Source organism: Erithacus rubecula (genome assembly GCF_903797595.1).
Source record: "Erithacus rubecula genome assembly, chromosome: 1".
Lineage (NCBI taxonomy): Eukaryota > Metazoa > Chordata > Aves > Passeriformes > Muscicapidae > Erithacus > Erithacus rubecula.
The window spans coordinates 63,162,178-63,182,645 of record NC_136658.1 but is presented as its reverse complement, the minus strand read 5'-3'; the positions used below and the strand labels follow the sequence as shown (position 1 = coordinate 63,182,645).

General features: G+C 36.9%; 1 protein-coding gene across 2 annotated transcripts in view; it reads right to left on the bottom strand.

Moving 5' to 3' along the window:
- Window positions 1-20,468, bottom strand: part of DIAPH3 (diaphanous related formin 3) — a 203,895-nt gene that overhangs the window by 172,726 nt on the left and 10,701 nt on the right. Inside the window, exons 2-5 of one of the 2 annotated variants that reach the window (XM_079314821.1) lie at window positions 19,592-19,624; window positions 9,330-9,503; window positions 5,788-5,892; window positions 349-479 (exon numbers count right to left, since the gene is read on the bottom strand). In XM_079314821.1, coding sequence (XP_079170947.1) covers window positions 349-479; window positions 5,788-5,892; window positions 9,330-9,503; window positions 19,592-19,624 — 443 coding nt within the window. The remainder of the gene's footprint in view (window positions 1-348; window positions 480-5,787; window positions 5,893-9,329; window positions 9,504-19,591; window positions 19,625-20,468) is intronic. The other variant, XM_079314820.1, reaches the window with a different exon arrangement.

Below are 20,468 nucleotides of genomic sequence, written 5' to 3'. Positions count from 1 at the left end.
TCACCCAGACAAAAATAAGTTAGAAGATCAAAGACTTAGAAAATATTTCAAAATTAAAAAAGAAAAATAACTGACTACTTAGCACTAGAAAACAAATGGAAATGCTCCTGCACCACATTTAATTTACCTTTTCTTACTATTACCTTGTACAGATCAGCCAACTCTATTAAAAATAATAGATCTACAGAGGATACATAATCAATGAAAAAGAAAGAAGTTACAATCATAATGCACACATACTCATTAACTGGAAAACCTTGAAACATGTAAATCTACATATCCATTAATTCTAATCCATTAAGAAATTAGAATATGATTAATCTCTTCAACATGTGCTAATGATGTTACCTGACAGGATTACTAGTCAAGGACACACGGAGAGATTCTAAGCAAGTGACTAGTCTTTCATCTGTTGACCCAGATTTTAAATCCTGAATAAATTCTTGGGGAGAAATCTTCCTACTGTTCTTCAGACTTCCCTGAAACACAGAAAATACACTTGTTTTTTATTTGGTGCATATAGAATTTAAATAGATTATTAATGGCTAAACTTTGTTTCTGTTCCTTGAAAAATATATAATGCTGACCTGTAAACCTGCAACTGATGCCTACCTACTGTTTGCCAAATGACTAAATTTGGTCATTTTGTGAAAAAATTTATCATCAGCGGACAAAAACAACAGGCATCAAATGTACAAATATATCACACATGCTCAGAGAAATAAAATTTTTGTATTGAATGGATTCGGTTTATGCATTGCAAACATCTTAATATTCAATATTCAACGGAAGAAGAAGGCAATTATGAGGTCATCTGAAGAGATCACAGAGCACATGTCCAGAAGGGTGACTGCAGTCAGATAAGCATACAGAGCAAAGAGGCAGCACACTAGAACAGTCAGTGTGTTACTGCAGTACCTTCTGCTCTTGCAGAAGTAGACATCTTGACATTGAAAAATAAGAAGTCTAGTCCACCTAATATCCATTTCACATTAAGGATACACATATTTTCTACAGAACATATCTAATTACAAAAAGGAGACATAAAATGGGTCATAAAACTTAGATTTAAGTCATTGCAAGACTCCATTTTTGAAAACAGAAGCACAATGCCATGTTGCACAAAGAGACTTACTAAATAGTTCCTGATGAACTATTACTGGCTTAAGTCAGTAATTGAAGAGAATTAGACTTGCAGTGCAATAATAAGTTGAAATTATTCACTCTAAGTGGTGAGGTAGTCTCATTATATTATTATACATAGCTTCACACAGATGATGTTTTCTCTCTTTGTTAGATCTTCTGGAAATACTGAGAAGTAATAATTTCTTCTATGAAGCAGAAGATGATTAAATAGTTTCTAGCACAGAAATGAAGTTAAAAGCTGGGAAATGTGGTTGACAGACCAGGCTGCTGAGCTGCCATCCAGTGGGACATCAACAGACAGTAAAAATGGGCAGAAGAATTTCAGGAAGTTCTACAATAGAAAACTGTAAATCTTGAACCTGAGGAGGGATAATCCTATGCACCAACATGTTCTGGGGCTACCAACTGGAATGTAGGCTTGTAGGAAAATAGGGGGTGTGATGGATAACATCTAACTTACATAAGTGAATCACCAGCTGGTTGAGGCAGATAACCCTTCACCTCAACTCAGCAATGGTGAGACATCTGGAAAATTCTGTCCAGTTCCTGACACCCCAGCATGAGAGACATGTACATATTGAAATGAGTCCAGCAAGGGCTGTGGACACAATTACAAGAGAATCTGTAGTACACGGACAGGCTGGTAGAACAAAGATTGTTTAGCCCCAAGAATAGAAGGCTCAGGAGAATCCTATCAGTGAAAATACAAGAAGAACAAACTGAAATACAGAAAATCAGTTAAACATAAGACAAACTTGTCCCCTCCTCCCTCTGTTTTCTTGAGCACGAGGCCGGTTGCTCAGCACACTGTGTAGTCCCCCTATCAGAGATATTAACATTGAAATAGATAAAAAGTTGAATGCTATTATCTCCAGAGGTCTCTTCCAGTTTAATTCCATTCCATGACTCTATGACAACAGAACATTGCAGGCTATAACAGTCTCCACTCCAAATATATTTCCTCAGACTTGATAACAGATGCTTCAGACACCAAAACAAAAAACAAACAAAAAAAACCACAAAACAAAACAAAATTAAAAAAAAAAATAAACTTCTTCCAGGAATCATCCTGAAAATACAACATCTTATGTTATATTTTGAAACACCATGTGTGATACATGAAATGTCATTCCGAACATGCTTCTGAATTGATGGATATCCCTACTTGCTTAAGTATGAGGGTAACTTCCAATAATTATGCTCCACAAAAAAAATAAATGAGATGTACAGCAAAGGATGAGGGTTGAGATGAGAATCTGGAAGGTAGATCTAGGAAACCCAGACAAAATTTTAAAAAATCAGTAGCAATAAATGTTCCCATAAACAAAAAAAAATTTGTATTTTCAGTTTTCTTTCATGGATCTTTCCAGCTGGACTCTGAATAGATGAGATAACAGACTGACTAGAGACAAAAAAAAAAATTCTCAGCAGTCTTCATGACAAAGTATTTAACTAAGTGTTACAAGAAAGTTTGAAATTTCAAAAAGTCTTAGAAATTCTGCTGGCAGCTCCTGATGTGCATACACTACTTGATAAGCGCTGCTTTTAAGCCTAAGCATGTGGATTAATATCCTGTGTGGAGAATCTGTCATTTCCAGTGACTTCTCCCAGCAGTTCCTGCTGTAAAATTGACAAAACTGATGTAATCAAAATACTCATAAGTTGTCAGTAAAATTGCTTTCTTTTGATGCACAGTACTATAGGACAGTCATATGGACAGGACATACAGTTAAGATGGTTAGAAGATATTTTGCAAGGCATTTAATATAAACAGTGGCAATACGTGCAGTGCAAAGGTCACATGGGACAGGAACCCAGACAGACTAGAAGAATTCACTAGAATGACATTTCAGAAAGCCTCATGTGACCTGTCTGAAAACAGTGTCACACACATCAACATTCAGAGAGTCATCCCATTTCAGACTCAGTTCCCCACTGGAACATTACCCTATGCAAAAGAACCAGTAAACTGTAAATGTCTGTACAACAAACTACCACAGTGCTAAGTAGCACTTATTCATGGTTATGCCAAAGTTCTGCAACATAACAAGAATATGATACATCTGCTGGTGCTTAAATAAAATGAGAGCTGCATTTGGTACCAATTGTGAAACAGATTATATTAGCTGTATTTCAGCATGAGAAAAGCTGCTTAAGTTCAAAATGTTCAAGTTAACAGAGAAACAGGAAATATCTTGAGGCTCAGTGCCTCTAGAAACTTAATTGCTCAACTGAAGAACAACTGGTCTGTGAGCAGATGCAACATGAAGTCAGCATTAATTAATCTAGTTAAAACACTACAAGGGTGAAATGTGAACAACAAAAATAAAATATTGAGAAGAAAATTAATTTTAAAAACCCAGTTTGTGAGCTTTGAACATATAAAACAGCAAAACCTATGGTTGAGTAACATGATAGGAATGCTACTTTTATTTCCCCTTGAGCATTAACCCCATAACATGGAAATTTATTTTCAAAACTTTTCTTTTCTGCAAGTATTACTATGCAAAGAGGTGTGCTTTGTGATTATTGGAAAGGAGTTGTACACTTCTAAGAAAGAGAAACCCTGACACTGAGGTCAATGACAAAGCTTTGATTACAGTAGAGCCCACTTTGATCACCAGAGGTTGTTTCATTTTCATCAATTCATTAGAGATACAGTCTCTGTTCTTCATTTTAATAGTTCTTAAAATGATAATTGCTTTAAATGAAACATGTTCAGTACTCTCCATAACAGTTATGAATGAGCATATCTTTCCCAAGGCAAAATATCTTAGTACCCATCTCCTTAAAGTTCAAGAAGTAGAAAAAGAAGTACAAGCTATCAAAAGAAGTTACTTATAGAAGGAGAAGCCCCAGATGGGATTAGTTGCACACAATAGTCAGGAGCTACATGGCATTTCAACTGTTCCAAAATGTATGACACTTTCACCAAGTCAAGGTACACCAAAAGTTAGCCAAGTACTCTCGGGGTGCAGTGCACTGTTTCTCAGTAGACTCAGAATGCATTCAGTCCAACTGATTCGAGGAATAAAAAAGCCTGCCAGGAACAAAGAGTTTTCAATGGCAAAGGAAAGAATTTTTCATCCCAAAAGCTCCAGCACTAATCTGAAATCATCTGCAGCACAACTGGATCAAAGTACTGAAACAGTTTCTCCCAGCACACAACAGGTGAATGCCACTTTCAGTAAAGATACAACAGCAGAAAGAGTTCAGGAAAGACCAGTTTCCCTGCTCGGATTGGTCTTTAGTCATCTCCCAACACAGAAAGAGGAATACTAGGGTAGCAGCAGAGGAAGGGAACAAAATGGAGAAAATGCTGTTGGGAGCTTTAGGGAAAACACACAAGGGAACAAGGGAACAAATCACTGCCCTGGAGGAGGAAACAGACCTGTCCTCTTCAACAAAGTACCTTATACAACCACTTTGGGCATTGTGCAAGCAGCTCCATTGCCAAAACACAAGTGTGATGCCGTCCAAAGAAAAAAATGAAAATTGCAAACAGCACTCAGAAAGAAGGATCAGTGAGACCTATTCTGTGACCAAGAAGCAAAGACATAAAAACCTTTTTCTTGACAAAGACAGCCTTAACATCGCCACCATCAGTATGCTATAATTTCAGCAACAGATGTGAATGTAGCAACTCTTCACAGCCAGTCATGTCCTATTAGCACATTACTCTTTAGATCAAAAAATTGGGGTCATAAAATACATGTGGACGCTAGAGGTACCAATGATACATAAACCCTCACATACTGTTTTGGGTAGATGCACTTCAAGATTCGCAGCTTTGATAAACTCATCTTAAATAAAATAATCTCCAGGCAGTTCAGTCTTGCTCAAGGCATACTTACCTTCCTAAAGTGCTCAAGTATTACACTAATAATATACATAATGTAAAGTAGACAGCAAGATTAATAACTCAGTTAAATTACTATATTTAATGTTTTAATTTCTCATTATTTAGTTTTAATTACATACAGGCAACTTTTACTGATATCTCTAGTTACATACAGCAGTGAGAGCTGAAGATTCAAACATATGAATTCTAAAACAATCAGAATATCTGATTAGCTATGAGTTAGATATGCAGCATTTAGCGTGGGAGTCAGTTCCCATTCTGCAAAAACAAAGCAGTTTTTCTTATGCCAACTGCATCCTGGATTTGGCCCTTACATACAACTCCTTGCACTGTTTTAGAACAACCAGTCATTATAGGTAAAAAATGGACAAAAATTAATTCTGTGCACAACATTTTCATTATCAGCTACTACATAGCATCAAACATGAATTCTGTTTTAAGTCAGGCATGAAAAGGGCTCATCAGCTGAGGAACTCTTTTTAAACAATGCTAGAGAAGACAAAGGTTGACACCAAACTTTTGCAACAAGTTTTTGCAGAACATTTCCAACTCTACTCTTAGCCATACCTTTACCAAAAAAATATACTGGTTTCTGCATAGAAGACATATTTCAAGTACAAGTGACTACCTGCCAGTGTATCTTGTAAAAAAACTAAGATAGACACAAACATTTTTAAAGGGCATTATGAGAAACAGAAGTTAGTCAAAGGAATGTAACATGCAAGCATCACTTTTTCTTTCCAACAGGAAATAATGTAAGCTTTTAGTCATTTACTTACAGACTTGGAAGCAGTGCTAATATATTGCATCACCATTTCTTTTTTGGTATTAAAATCCTTTTCTCTCAATGGCATCTTCTTGTCTTCATTTAAATTCATATCTTCCTAGAATGGGACAGGAGAAAATACAACTGAAAGTTGTTACACAAACTACTTTTCATAAGATTTTAATCAAAACCATAAAAATCCTTATCTATATTCCCCCTGAACTCAGACTGAAAAAAAACAAAAACAGTCAACTATGCTAGGATTAACAAGTGCATCACAACCATTTTTAGTACACTCTCTTCTTAGAAAAGATGTACAGTTTCACATACATGCACCAAACTACAGAAAAGCATTATTTAATACTTCCCAAAACATTTATAAAGGTACTCAAAACCTAGTCTTACATATTTTAAAGTATTTTACATACTTCTAATTTCAATTTTAATTTTTAGTTTTAATTTATTCCATAATTCTCTTCCTCTATTCCCAAATGCTTCATCTTAGGCAGCAGAATGTGGTTTGCACTGAAACTAGTTTGCAAATTAATAATCACCTTTGCAATAAGCAATACCCAAATTCTTAAACATTAAATCGAAATCTTCAACTGTTGTCAAAAATCCATTATAATTCATTGACCCCTACATAAATACAGAGATCAAAAAAGAGCAGAAAGAGACCTACACTGAAAACCATACAAGTGATACTTCTGAATGTCACTAAAATTTCTGACACATGGAGTTCTACTGTTCCAGCCTAAAAATGCTCTAATCATTGTAATAAATTGCACTGTGAGAAATGACACTTCTCATCATGGTGTAGATGCAGGTTAAAGAATAAAAGAAGAAAAAAACCAAAAACCACAGCAACAAACAAACAAACAAAAACCCCAGAGTTTTCAGAAATAATAAATAATTTTGGCACAGCACACACATATAAAGCACATATAGCATTACTATGTGCATTGCCCAAGCTTAGCAAGAATTACTGCAGTTATTTTCAGCTGAGACTCATGAGGTGAATCCTCACCAGTTTTGGCTGGAACTACAAAATCAGTCAGTAGCTATCTTGATATTATATCAATAGATATAAAAGTTATTTCACCTAGTCAGAAATCAAAGACAAAAAGCATAGACAATCCTTAGAATTTATACTACACTGAAACTTAAATTTCCCTGTCTTTCAATAGCTTTCATGCTGAATAGAAGAGAATGGAGCATAGTTCCTAGAAACATTTACACTTTTGTATAAATCCAAGATTTGAGAAGTTATTGCAGAAAATGTTTGACCCCTGTCCTGGTTTCAGATGGGATAAGGTTAATTTTGAACTTAATTTGACCTAAAAAAAAAAAAAGCCCACCTTTTCAGGTTATCAGGTAGCTACTGCAAAGTTCATTCTTCTATTTAAAGTACTTTCTTGCTCTTTCATGTTTTCTGAAAACTAGCTTCTAAACTTAAATAAAAGCATCTAACTTCTAAACACATAAAAACCCTCAAGAATTAAAAAACCTCTCAAGACAAACTATTCCACAGGCCTTGATATAACAGCAGGTTAATTTTCAGGAAATATTCTGTGTGTGCAGTTCTTGTTTTCACAAATGAAACCTCATCAAGACAAGGGGCACAACAGATACTGCTTAGTTAATAAAATACTTCACCTCCATCCTTTATTTCTTAAATAACTGAAATATATCCTGCAGGCAAGCAATGCCTATTTGAAAAATAAGAATACATCATTTCACATGGATATTTTCCTAATAGCACTAACAGAAATTAAAGGAGCTCAATGACAGTTAATTATTATCTTTAACTGTCTGGTTTTATGAGCTCTTTCATTTTTGCCATGAAAACCACACAAGATGCCACTGCATAAAATATTGGGAGAAGGAAGCCATATGCATCCAGGAAAACCCCAAGTACAACATAAGACATTCAGTGAACCCTAGGAATTTAAAAACTTCCCCCTTCATTACTAACACATTGACTACTTTTTTCCATACAAAATTAGTTCTAAAAGCCTGGCTTCAACACTCAAATTGTTCATCAATCCACCCCTCCAAATCACTTAATTTGATCAGAACAGCAGACTAGAGGCTACAATATATAATTAGCTATGAAATCTACTGTGACTAAACCAGCTTTATTCCAGCCCATTCAATTGTGGATAATCTGAAAAATCCTTTCTGTAGTACATGTTATAGATAAAACAACACTGATAAAGTAGCTTAATACAAGTTTAAGTGCTTTGTTATTCAGTGAAACTAGTAAAGCATTCAAATTATCCAGATGTCATCAGTACTTTTACATATTTTGCAAAGTAGTTTTAAAACTGGAATTAATTATTTAAGAATACATGGATATAAGCATCCATATTTATCTAGACATGCAGTAGTAGGTTTCTGAGGATTTATTGAAAGTTTCCATTTATTTATGGCACAGTATAAGATCACAGACTATCCTATACCAGAATGTCTGTAGGAGGGTAGAGAAATACAATCTAAATGTAAGGGATCTGTGGAATGAGGCACACCTTCAAGTTTTATTAAAAAGAACTTCCATATTTCCTAACATTTGAGCAACTATCAGTTACAATGAATTTTTTAAGAAAAGCAAGACATCAAAATGTACCAGGAAAAATGAACCATTTGGCAACAAGTACAAATACAAAAGTTGGTGACAGTTAATTATTTCTTCCCTTCACCAGCTTAACCATGAAAACCTTGAATGTTATCCTTCAATTATAGCTCTCAAGAGTTCTATAAAAGCTTGTTCAAAACTAAGCTATCATCACTGAGTACTAGGAAGTACAAATTTCACAAAGGTACTTCTCTCATAGCACTTTTCATTTTCTCCACCTGCCAGTCCCTGGTAACCCCTTTGTATTTCAAGAGTTACTTGTTACTTGCTGTGAGACAGCAAAAGAAATAATAATCTAGGCATCATTCGCCTTGTTAATGTTCTCTTGTGCTCTTCAGATTTCACTCACACTTTTCTCATGGCCATTCCATGTTTAGTTTTCAATTGCCCAAAATGTCATCATCACGACAAAAAGCTCAACCGATTGAGGTGCTACCAATGCCACATGATCTTTGTGATTGCTCTTTTGTAGTGCACTAACAATGACAACTGAGGACAGAAGCAAATTTGCAGACAAATGCTGCTTTGGAGGCAAGTCTGTCTTTCTGTGCAAGAGTGACATGGCATATAAATTCAGAACTAAATGTGGCTGTGACATTTGAAGGCATAAAATCTCTTTGTAGAAGTTTCAAAATTATCTTAAAAGGAAGAAGGATCCCCCATTTCTTGTTCCTCAACAAAAATGTGTTGTATAATCTCACTTCTTATTTCTATTTTAAATATATTTACACCAAAATTTTGCAAAAATAATTCCAATACTTTATTTCCTGAGAAACACCCTAATAAACACACAATTGCAACTCACAACAACTATAATATTAATAATTCAGGTAAAGATTAGAACACATGCACAGAAAAATGGGTTCCACCTAACATTTAGCTATGGTGTCATTCTTTAAGTAAAAGTGTAAGACTCTTACCATCATTTTTTCAAACAGTGCTATGATTTCTCTTTCTGACAGTGTTTTTGTAGCAAAATCCTCCTGGTCCATGGATGTGGATGACCAATCTGTAGAATGTGACTGCTTCATATGTGGCAGAGGAGGTCTCTCTTTTTTACTTCTTGGAATTCTTATACTGGCAAATCTATCCAACTGAAAACACAAAAGGTATAACATATAGTATACTACTTTGGTTCTGTGTAACCCTAATCAAGATGGGCGTTCTTGGAAATTGAACATCCTTATTTTTCTGCAGTAGCTTACCTGTAATTTAACTGACTTATTCTAAAGGCTTTTCCTAAAGATACATATGACGGTCAGTTGCCTAGCACTGGATTTAACAGACCAGAATCCCATTACATTAGAAAGAAATCATGCAGAACATCAGAATTTTACAGAAAGTTTGGAGGAACAGATATCTACAAAACCAATTTATTAAGAATTCTTTCCAAGCGTTACATGTAGAATATGAGAAAGCAGGCTTATTTACCAAAAAGTGTACTTCTAAAGTGGTTTTAGTTACCCAGAAACAGCTGTACTCCTTACATGGCTACAGAATACAAAAACATACAAACAAATTACTTTTTATTAAAAGACAAGTTAGTATAACTAAGATACAGTTCTATTTATTTTCTTTCTATTTCTATTTATTTTTGCATCATCTAATACAAAATATAGAGCCTTTGTTCCAAATATTTAGAAATTCATTTTGGAGAAACCATTGGCTCCTCTACTAAAGTTACTTAGAATACATTTATGATTTCATGAATGATTTTTATGGCTAATCCCCAGCACACTTAAATCGCTCTGGCTTTACTAACCCTTTCAAGAGCCAAAAAGCTTCTTTAGAAAAGTGGTTTGGGTTGTGGGATTTTTAACTGGTTATAAACTTTTTGATCAAGAGTTACTAAGTGAAAATCTACACATTTTCAATGTTAGAGCTTGTGTGTTTAAGGTACATGGACAAGGACCTACAGAAGTCAAAAGCAGGTGACCCGTAATGAGATGCACTACATCATCTTTGTAGCGCATTTTTGAACAGATATGAACAGCAACATCACATTTGTCAACACAAAAGAAAGTTACAGAAACATTCAATGCATAAAGAGATTTTGGACAAGATTTCAACCATATCAACAGAATTCTGTCTTGGAATGCTATGCAAAAATATTCTGAGGCTTCAATATATCTTTAAGATAAGTATCTTGAGACAAGTACATCAGTTGCCGAACTAAATGATAAGTAAAATTATTACAGCATCTGTGGAATTAAGATCAGAGAGAGCAAAGAAAATCAGTAGCAAAAATTGGGTACAAGTGTTCCACTCTAGTCAGAGCAAGAATTGACTATCAGACATCCATGAAGGGAGGCTTAAAGGAAAAATATAAAGACTTTAATTCTTCCTGTTCAAAATTGAAAAGAAACAGTTTTTGGAACATGGATTGTAAGCTACTCACAGATGGCTGTAGAAGATGCAAAAGCTGAAAATTCATACAGCATAAGCATAAAAGAGCATGGATGATGGGGTCCTTCTGTGTCACATCAAACCAGCAGGCAATGAGGAAGAGCATACTCTACAGGAATAATTACATAGGCAAGACTCAGGGAATGCAACAATTGCAAAAGGGAGGGTAACATCACTGGAAGTACAGTCATCAGTGGCAAAACCATCTTACATCTTTGACTAGAAACCAATTTCCGTTCCTGCTTTTAAAATCAGAAGTCTATGGTAAGCAGGGGGGGATGAAGCCATACTTCAAACTGAAGTGACTAGACTGGAATTGTAAAAAAATCCTATTATATGAGTTTTCTTTTCAAGCAATGTTTTTCACAGAGCACCGATGAAAGACAGCCTGCCTGCTCCAAAGAATGAGTTAGTACCTTCTCCCTGCCCTCATGTTCACTATGGAAGTGCATAAGCTAAGACACAAGGCATTGTTTTTGCAGATGGTTCACATGCAGACCTGAAACAGGTGTAGAGGGAAGACACCAAGAATCGATGAACAGAGAAGAAATCAGATTTAAGACAGCTGTGTCCTAAATTCCTTTTCTAGTATCTCCTGAAAAATCTCAGTCCCTTCTTTACAATCTGTGCTCCCCAAGTGTCTCCTCTTCCTTCTCCTGCTCCACACAGCTGCAGCAACAGTAGTTCTGGCCAGGCAGAGCCACCATTAAATACACCATGCAGTCCCAGAGGTCCGCTAGAAACAGACAGCCCTTATTCAGGGAGAAGAGCCTATACCTCCTAGAAAAGAAATATTTCACTTGTTCTCATTTTTAGTTTATGTTTTGGTTTTAAGCTTCTCTTGAATGTATATTAGATGTTTTTCATCATTATACATTACACTGTAACATTCATATTCCCCATATTATATCCTATACCGCTCATCCTACAGAAGGAAAGCACATCTTGGAATATATTTGATCAGGCAGAACATGTAAGACAAATTGAGATAACAGGATTATAAACACATTTAAACATGTGTCAAACTAATTACTTTAAATAATTTAAAACAATGCAGTTAAAAAGAAGATTCCCATACATTAACCAAAGGAAATTCACAACAAGACTTGCACAGCAGTACAGTGTGGATATTCTACATATACTTCCCTTTTGAATTATACATTGATAGTGCTTCAGAAAAGTTAATACCTCTCAGTATTCCATACTGGCAAATAATTTCATGGTCCACAGAAAGCACTATACAAAAAGAATAGAAATTTCATTGCTTGGGTGTAATGAAATCTACCACTGATGCTGCTGGCGATCCAAGTGCATAAAGGAAGAAACAGCAAAAAAAAAAAAGTTCAATAATCTTCCCTATTACACCAAAACATTTTAAATCAGGCTAACCAACAGGCTATAGCTAAGGTTAGCTTTGATACAAAGTTTCACTACAGTTCAAAGCAGGTTTGGCCTTGTATCTTTCTTATTTCTGGTATTTATTTTACCAATGGATACATATAGATCTATACAGGAAAAGCGCTCTAGGAGAATAATATCTATATGAGTCAAAATCAAGCAGCCATCAAGGATGAATGGCAAAGTTTTATCAGCTTTTTTCATAGGCTGACTATTATTCCACTGAGAGCCTGTGAAATAAGAAAGTGATTTTATGCCCACACCATGGCCCTGAAAAATCAAAGTTACACAGATATCCACAATACAAACTTTCTGGCTCATCACACTTTCTAATCAGGTCACTAGAAAGTAAATCCATTTGTGCTCTCATTTTGATCTTAGTGATGACTTCTTATACCATTGTCTATAAGAAAATAGCATATATTGAACTTAGACATTTGATAATGCAGGAATCAATGGATTAGTTACCACTAGACTAATTGTTGGCACTACAGCTTATCAAGACATCACCTACTAATAGAGCTCCTACATATGTAGGAATGAAAGGTGTTACTTCACTGCCACGCTGCCCCCCTCATCTCCCCGACTCAACCCATCAAATCACCTATTCCTATATTAAGAAATTTCTCAAAAATGAAATCCAGCACATACATGTATAAAAACAGATTCATTATCACTGTAAGTGATGGCCTTGGTAACAGCACTGAAAATGGCCCTTGCAATGGCCCGGTTTCTTCATCCTCTCCTCCCTCTCCAACCTCCTTGTTCTCTTTGACTACTTTTGCTAAAGCCTTTTAGAAGGGTGACTTTCATATACACTTTTTCTGCTCGTATACAGGGTCAAGTGACACCAGCACATGTTGTTTCTCTGCTTCAGTGACACAGTTTGTCATCAGGGTTGAACTAACCACAGTGTGTCTGTCACAGTGGGTGGAGCAGCTGCAGGGCCTGGTGTCCCACTGTCAGATTCAAGAGACCTTCTTTCCTTCCTAAGAGCACTGGGCAGTGCTGGGCATGGCTCAGTAGGCCTGGGCCACGCCTCAACACATTGCAGTGGTTTGGGTCCTCCTGGGTTGCCAGAGTGTCAGCACACCTTTTCCAAGACCAAAACTTTTACTGGATTATGCACTTGTTAGGGGTAAAGTGCAAACACAGATCACTGCCCTAGATATTCGCCCATACAGTCCCACACACTCCTCCACTACAATCTATCCAGCTTTTGTTGGGCAAATGTCTAGGTGACGTTCTTAATTAGGAGTCTGACCTTAAACAAGACCTGAACCATTTGCAACAATGTGATGGCTCCCAGAAAACGGATGGGGTTGGTTTCAAGGTATTCAAAGGGTATTCAAAGGGTATTCAAAATCTTCAAAATTCTCAAAGGCCACTGTAATGAGCCTGGAGGAGAATAATTGAAATGGGGAGGGAAGAAAGATGTAGGAAGATATTGTTATGGGCTCAGGAGGATGCCTGTGCAAAAAAAAAAAAAAAAAAAAAAAAAAAAGAAAAGATCAAGACACAGTCAGAATAGCAAAGCAAATCAATTTTATTAGTCGCGTTAGCAATAAATACATACCGACCCCTGAATACTGGAGAAGCTGCTGAGCAGGAGAAGGAGATGGAGCATGGCTTCTGAGTGGGAGGGGCAGGAGGACAGCGCACTTTCCGGGCGTCCCCAGAATGAAAACAGAGTGCATCATGTCATCCTGTCTCCTCCGCCCCGGAACCACATATATACCTCCCCCTCTGGAGGGGCCAGCTGCGGCATCATCTCACATGGAGCCAACGCATGAAACGAGGTCACAACAGACCATGATCACACCTCCACACCAACAACAGCTTTATTGTTCTCCTTTCACAGGATGAATTCCACTGATACATAGTTTCATTTCTGAAGGTTAGTCCCACCAACTAAACACTAAGTTCTTCTACTTTGTGCACGTCAGCAAGACAATCTCACACCAAATATGTCAGGCCTTAGACCCGTCTTTGGTCCCTGACACAGGTACCTTCCCATAGGCTGAGTTCACAACTTCTGATACCTCATAATGAAGCAGAGCATTACAGAATTATTATGGTTTAACCTAAAATATATTACTAGAAGTACTAAACAGCCTTCTTTCTTCGACTCCCATTCTCAAGAAAAGACACACACATTCACATACATATAAATATACATATATGGATTATCAAGACACTGATGGTGATCACTCAGTACAGTCTTTTAGCAGAGTTCTGATATGAAATATACACAGGTATAAAATATTCCTTTCCTGGTGAAGGCACAAAGCCAAGAGTATTGCTCATAGCTTTTGCTCTTTTTCCGGGTGTTCTTCTCACTCTGCCTTATAGATATGTAGGACAAAAAGTGCTGCCACCCTTTATTTTCAAGTTCACATTTTTGACTGCCTGCTATTTATATACTCAGTAAACACATTTTCACATCTGAAAAACCTGCTCAAGCACTACATAATAGCTCAGTCTCCCAGACATTTTGCCAGTCATTCTAGTCACAGAAGCCAACAGCTCAGTCATGAAAGTCTACTGTAAAATTCTGATGCTGACAGATGACAAAGACTTAGGAGGACACTAACAACACAGGAAGGAACAAAAGGAGAATACAAAGTGAAACAAATCCTGTGTCTTCATTTGAAATAATTATTATTACTACTAGGGAACATATACGATGAACTGGGTTGCAACAACTTATTTCAGTATCTTCAGAACTTAAAGCAACCCACTTAACCAGCAGAAATACTTCTCAGAAGATCAAAGAAGTTACTTTCAATGACTCTGAGTCAAAGACCTCTTAACATTTTTCCTCCTTGAAGCTACAGAAGATTAAGAAAGTATATTTTTTCTTTGACAGTCAAATTCAAGCTCTACAAGATTAACTTCTTAGTATGTGAGAATTCCAATGCTAGCAGTAGAACTTTTAGGAAAAGCAAGACTTGCATAAACCAAGATACACAGAAGAATCCCTTTGATAAAATGACTTCTTATTCCTAATATGCTCAATCTCGGAGATTATTTCACCAATCTAAAATTTATAGAATTTAGACCTGTGCACAATCACATCGTAAATGTGTAGACAGTATTTCACTCTGAATCTTATTTCTCTATATACTGAAAATTATAGAGCCTTTATTATCTTTAAAGCAATTGCTATGAAATCAGTATGATTTGATGTTCTAAGGAATTTTAGTATCATTTTCTTTTTTGCCTACATGAGACACGTTTTAATAAAATTTTGTTAATATGAAGGTTTAGTTAACCTTTTTTGAGTCTTCCTCTCTTTCTCTGCCAATACTGAGGCAGGCATGCCAGCAAACTGGCATCTCAGGAAGTGAAAGATCCTCACCCCAACAGGTAGGAGGGGACCTAAGAGACAGGTAGAATGGAGGTAGGGTCTCTGCTTGGAGTTCCAGGCCCTCAATTTTGAATAAAGTGAGGATAGCCACAAGCAGAACTGCCAGTTTGTGTTTCTGGCAGGCAGACTTTGGGCTTTTTAGGACATGGACTGACAAAGTCCCCTTGGAATCAATTCTGAAGGGTAAAGAAATCCAGGAAGACCAGAAATACTTTAAGAAGGAAAGTTTTAAAGGTACAGAAGGAGCCTGTCCCCATATGCCATAAAAGAATCCAGGAAAAAAAAAAGACCAGCCTCACTAAATAGAGAACTTTACCCTGAAACTCAGGGCTCAGTGAGGGAGGTAAAAAAAAAAAAAAAAAAAGGGAGAGTGTATCACCTCTGCAAGGAGGGTCAGATAACTTGGGGAGACTACAAGGGTGTTGTAAGGTTATGACGAGAAAAAGTAGAAGAGTCAAAGCCAAACTGGAACCTGGTCACTGTTGCTACAGACAACAAAAGCTTCAATAATACATTGCCACCAAAGTACGGCTATGGAGAGTCTCCATCCTTTGCTGCTTGAAAGGGGTAGTATACTGTCCAAGGATGACAAAAAAAGAGCTCATTAATCCACTTCCAAACATTTACCAGTGGTCTTGATTATCTGGGGAAGTTCCATTTGACTGGAAATTAGTAAATATAAGGCCCACCTGAAAGAAGGATTGGAAAGATGATCAAAGGAACCAGAGGTCTGTCAAACTAACCTAGGTACCAGGGAAAGTCACAGAACAGATCATCCTGTGTCAACACACAGAATGTACAGGACAACCAGGACATCAGGCCCAGACAACATGGGTTTGGGAAAAGGTAGGTCCTACTTGACCAACCTGATCTCCTTCTATGACCATTTGACCTACTCAGTGGATAAGGGAAAGCCTGTGGATGGTGCCTCCCTAGACATCACTAAGGCATTTTGCACCACTTCCTACAGCATTCTCATGGAGAAACTGGCTGCTCATGGCTTGGACAGGTGCATTCTTTGCTGGGTGAAAAACTGATTGGATGGCTGAATCCAGAGAGTGGCAGAGAATGGTTCTACATCAAGCTGGTAGCCAGTCAAAAGTAGGGTTCCCCAAAGCTCAGTATTGGGGCCAGTCCTGTTTAATATCTCCATCAGTGATCTGGACAAAGGGGTTAAGTGCTCTCTCAGTCAGTGAGCACATGGGGTGGCAAGTGTTGATCTGTTGAAGGGCAGGAAGGCTCGGCAGAGGAATCTGGACAGACTGGACCAATGGACTGAGGGCAGCAGCCTGACATTCAATAAGGGCAAATGCCAGATCCTGAACCTGGGTCACAAAACCCCTTGCAGAGCTACAGGCTGGCGTCAGAGTGACTGGAACATGGCCCAGCAGAAAAGGACCTGGGGGTACAGGTTTACAGTGGCTGAACATGAGCCAGCATGTGCCCAGGTGGCCAAGAAGGCCAATGGCATCCTGGTCTGTATCAGAAATAGTGTGGCCAGCAGGACGAGGACAGTGACCATCCCCCTGCTGATGCTCTGGTGAGGCTTCACTACAAATCTTGTGTTCAGTTCTGGGTCCCTCACTACAAGAAAGGCATTGAGGTACTAGAGTGTGCCCAGAGAAGGGCAATGAAGCTGGTGAAGGAAGGATTTAGAAAGCAAGTCCTATGAGGAGCAGCTAAGGGAGCTGGGGATGTTTATGTTGGAGAAGAAGAGGCTCAGGGGATCTCATTGCTCTCTACAAGGGGATCTCATTGCTCTCTACAAATATCTGAAAAAAGTTTTTACAAGATGGGAGGTGGCCTCTTCCACCATCTCGAGTGAAAGGATAGGAGGAAATGGCCTTAAGTTGTATCCAGGAAGGTTCAGATTGGACATTAGGAAAAAAAAAAATTCACTGGCAGACTGGTTAGGCATTGGAATGGGTTGCCCAGGAACATGATGGAGTAAACATCTCTGGAATTGCTCATGAGGCATCTAGATGTGGCACTTGATATGGTTTAGGGGTGATTATGGTGGTGCTATGTTGACAGTAGAACTACATGAACTTGAAGGTATTTTGCAACATTGATGATTCTGTGATTCTTGAAATGTGGAGCACTTGAGAGACATATTTGATATCTCAGCCACCTGCTTTCCACTCCTCTGTAGAGAAAATGCAATTGCCATCTTTGCAGATAGTAAACAAGCAAGCTAAAAGAAGCACAGGTGTAAAAAGCAAGGTGTTTATGAACGAAATGAGCATTTGTAATTAAAAGTAGACCATTCATTCAAATAATCAAATTTAAAAATTGAAAAGTAGTCTGGATTTTAGATTCTCAGCATGCTGCTAACATACTTAAGTTAAAAAACAAACAAAAAATACTTCCAACATACAACTCTATTTGTAAGAAATGGGTTGGGAAATACAAATATTTCATAAAGCATAATGCAGCAGTAAGTTAACATGCAAGTGATTGTCCATGAGAAGAAAGGAAATATATTATTTGATTGAAAGCTACAAAATCATGTCATCTCAAACCTTCACTTTACCTTCTCTTACTACAAATTTTGTCCTTGTCCCAGAATCGCACACAGAAAGAGTAAACCAACAGAAAACTGAAATAGTTTTCATATTAGGGAATATGAATAGGGATAAAATGTATCCATTTGAAAGCACACCCTCATTCCAAGATGACCTTGCAAGTAAACAGAATATTCCCCTTTACATATATTTAAAAGATCTCAAATGTTGTGGTGTTGCAATTTTTTTTTTACTGCTAGCCTTTTACTAAATAGCTGTCATTTTCCTTTTTAAATTCATATATTAATATAATCAATTTGGTACTAATCTGTAAATGAGGTTTCATTATGTGAAGGTGCCTTTGGCATGCTCTGAGAAATCTAAGGAGCTGAGAAAAAGTTTGTTTACTACAAAGCTGACAGGCTTTTTGTACTTCTCTCATAAATCCACAATAGACCTGCTGACTTATTGGGGCTACAGTTACAAGCTGGACAAGTCCAATAAGCTTTGTAAAGTACAAGTGCAATAAGCAGCAGTCTAGCCTCTTTAACAGGAAAGAAAAAGCCTCACAAAAACAAACAGCAAGTGCATCCCAACTATAACCCTTACATGACACTTTCAAAACTTGTTTTCTAGTTATCAAAAAATACTTCTGGTTTCAGAAAGGTTATAGCATTTCCTTAGCTCTCCAAGACAACAGAAGTTTATACAATCAAACTTGTATTTTCAAACAGTCAGATTCAAATTTCTTAATAACAATTTACATCAAATGAAACACTGCTAAAGAAATAGAAACAGATGATATAGGTCAAACTAGAACTGATAGGCATAAATCTCTGCACTTCAGCTTCCAGCTACACAGAAGTACTTCAGCAAGAACTGTATAGCACTGAAGTAATAAAAGCTGATCCTTAAGTGATGACAAAACATTACTTCCTAGACAAAATCAAAGATTTTGTAAAATTATGTATTTTAAGAAAAAATATTATCACCCACAAAAGAGTAGTACAGGCAGTGAAATAGGTAACTTCAAGAGCGAGAAAAAAAATCTGGTTTGTGGTTAGATACAGAACCTCATCTCTGATCAAATTTGAGAAACACTGTTAAACATGACACTAATATACTTTAGGTGGTTTGAACACGCATTAGAGCTTCACAAGCAAATGTTACTTTGTTAAACATGTTATTTTAAGCTAGCCATGCAGCCTAAGTAACTTTAATATTAAACATGCAATCACAGATATTTTTACTGCATATAGATTGGCACAATTACCTGTGTCAGGCTCATTTAACTGTGATTATAGTATACTTCAAAGCCATCCATACATTTTTGCTACTCATACTGATTATGCTACAGATAATTACCAGTTCAGTGAGACTTTGCCAATTAACTAAATTATCCTCAAAGTTAAGATAGTTTCTCGTATTAGTAAGGTTATTTCTATTGCATTAGCAGTAAGGTTATTTGCTTAGTGTAGCCAAAGCAAAATTTAAGTTGTCTTACCACATCATCTGTCAGTGTCTTGATATTTAAGTGCTGTAAATCAAACAGGAAAGCAGTCATGTCAAAATTGTTCAGTTAGGAAAAAAAAAAAAAACAACCCTCAGTTATAGTTACTTTTATTCAAAATCACATGCAGTTAAACACTGGTGAATCCTGACACTTAAAATGAACCAAGTTTCTTGGCAAGTTGTACCTGCTGGTTTTCAATGCACAGCACATTATACAGATTTTTAAAATCTTTCATTTGATTCCTTTGACAGAATATCAGAAGAATATGAACCAAGGACAGCTTGAAACAAGTTGTTTTATTATATTTCATTACTAAATTATATTTTATAGCTAAATATACAGATGACCTGCTCAAAATTCAGCTACCAGACGTGTCTTCTCAAAATGGCTGTGGGAACACAAACAAATTATCCAGAGATTTCAAACTCAATAGAAGAACATAGAGCTCATCAAATGTTCAAAACTAACCATCCAGATGCAACACTCAAACTACTCACATTGTTCAACAGTCTCAAGTTATGCCTCTGTGGCAAGCAGAACATGAACTTGTGAGCAGAAACTGAACTGAGCATTTAATAGCATTAGCATCCAAAAATCTATAGATCACTCAAAACAGCAGTTTCTGAACCAACATTTGCTCTCCACTGCACATTTACAAACACAACAAGTGCTAGGATATACAGCTCTTGCACAAAACCAAAGAGCAGCACAGAACACTGGTGACTGATGAGTCAGTGTTACAGGAATCCCATGTATCATTTTTATGACCAGGTTGAAAACAGATTTGGCAGGAAAATGTCAAGAATGTGAAGTCACATACTCAGTGAGACAGACTCTTACCCTTCTCTTAGACTCCCCTCTCTCCCCT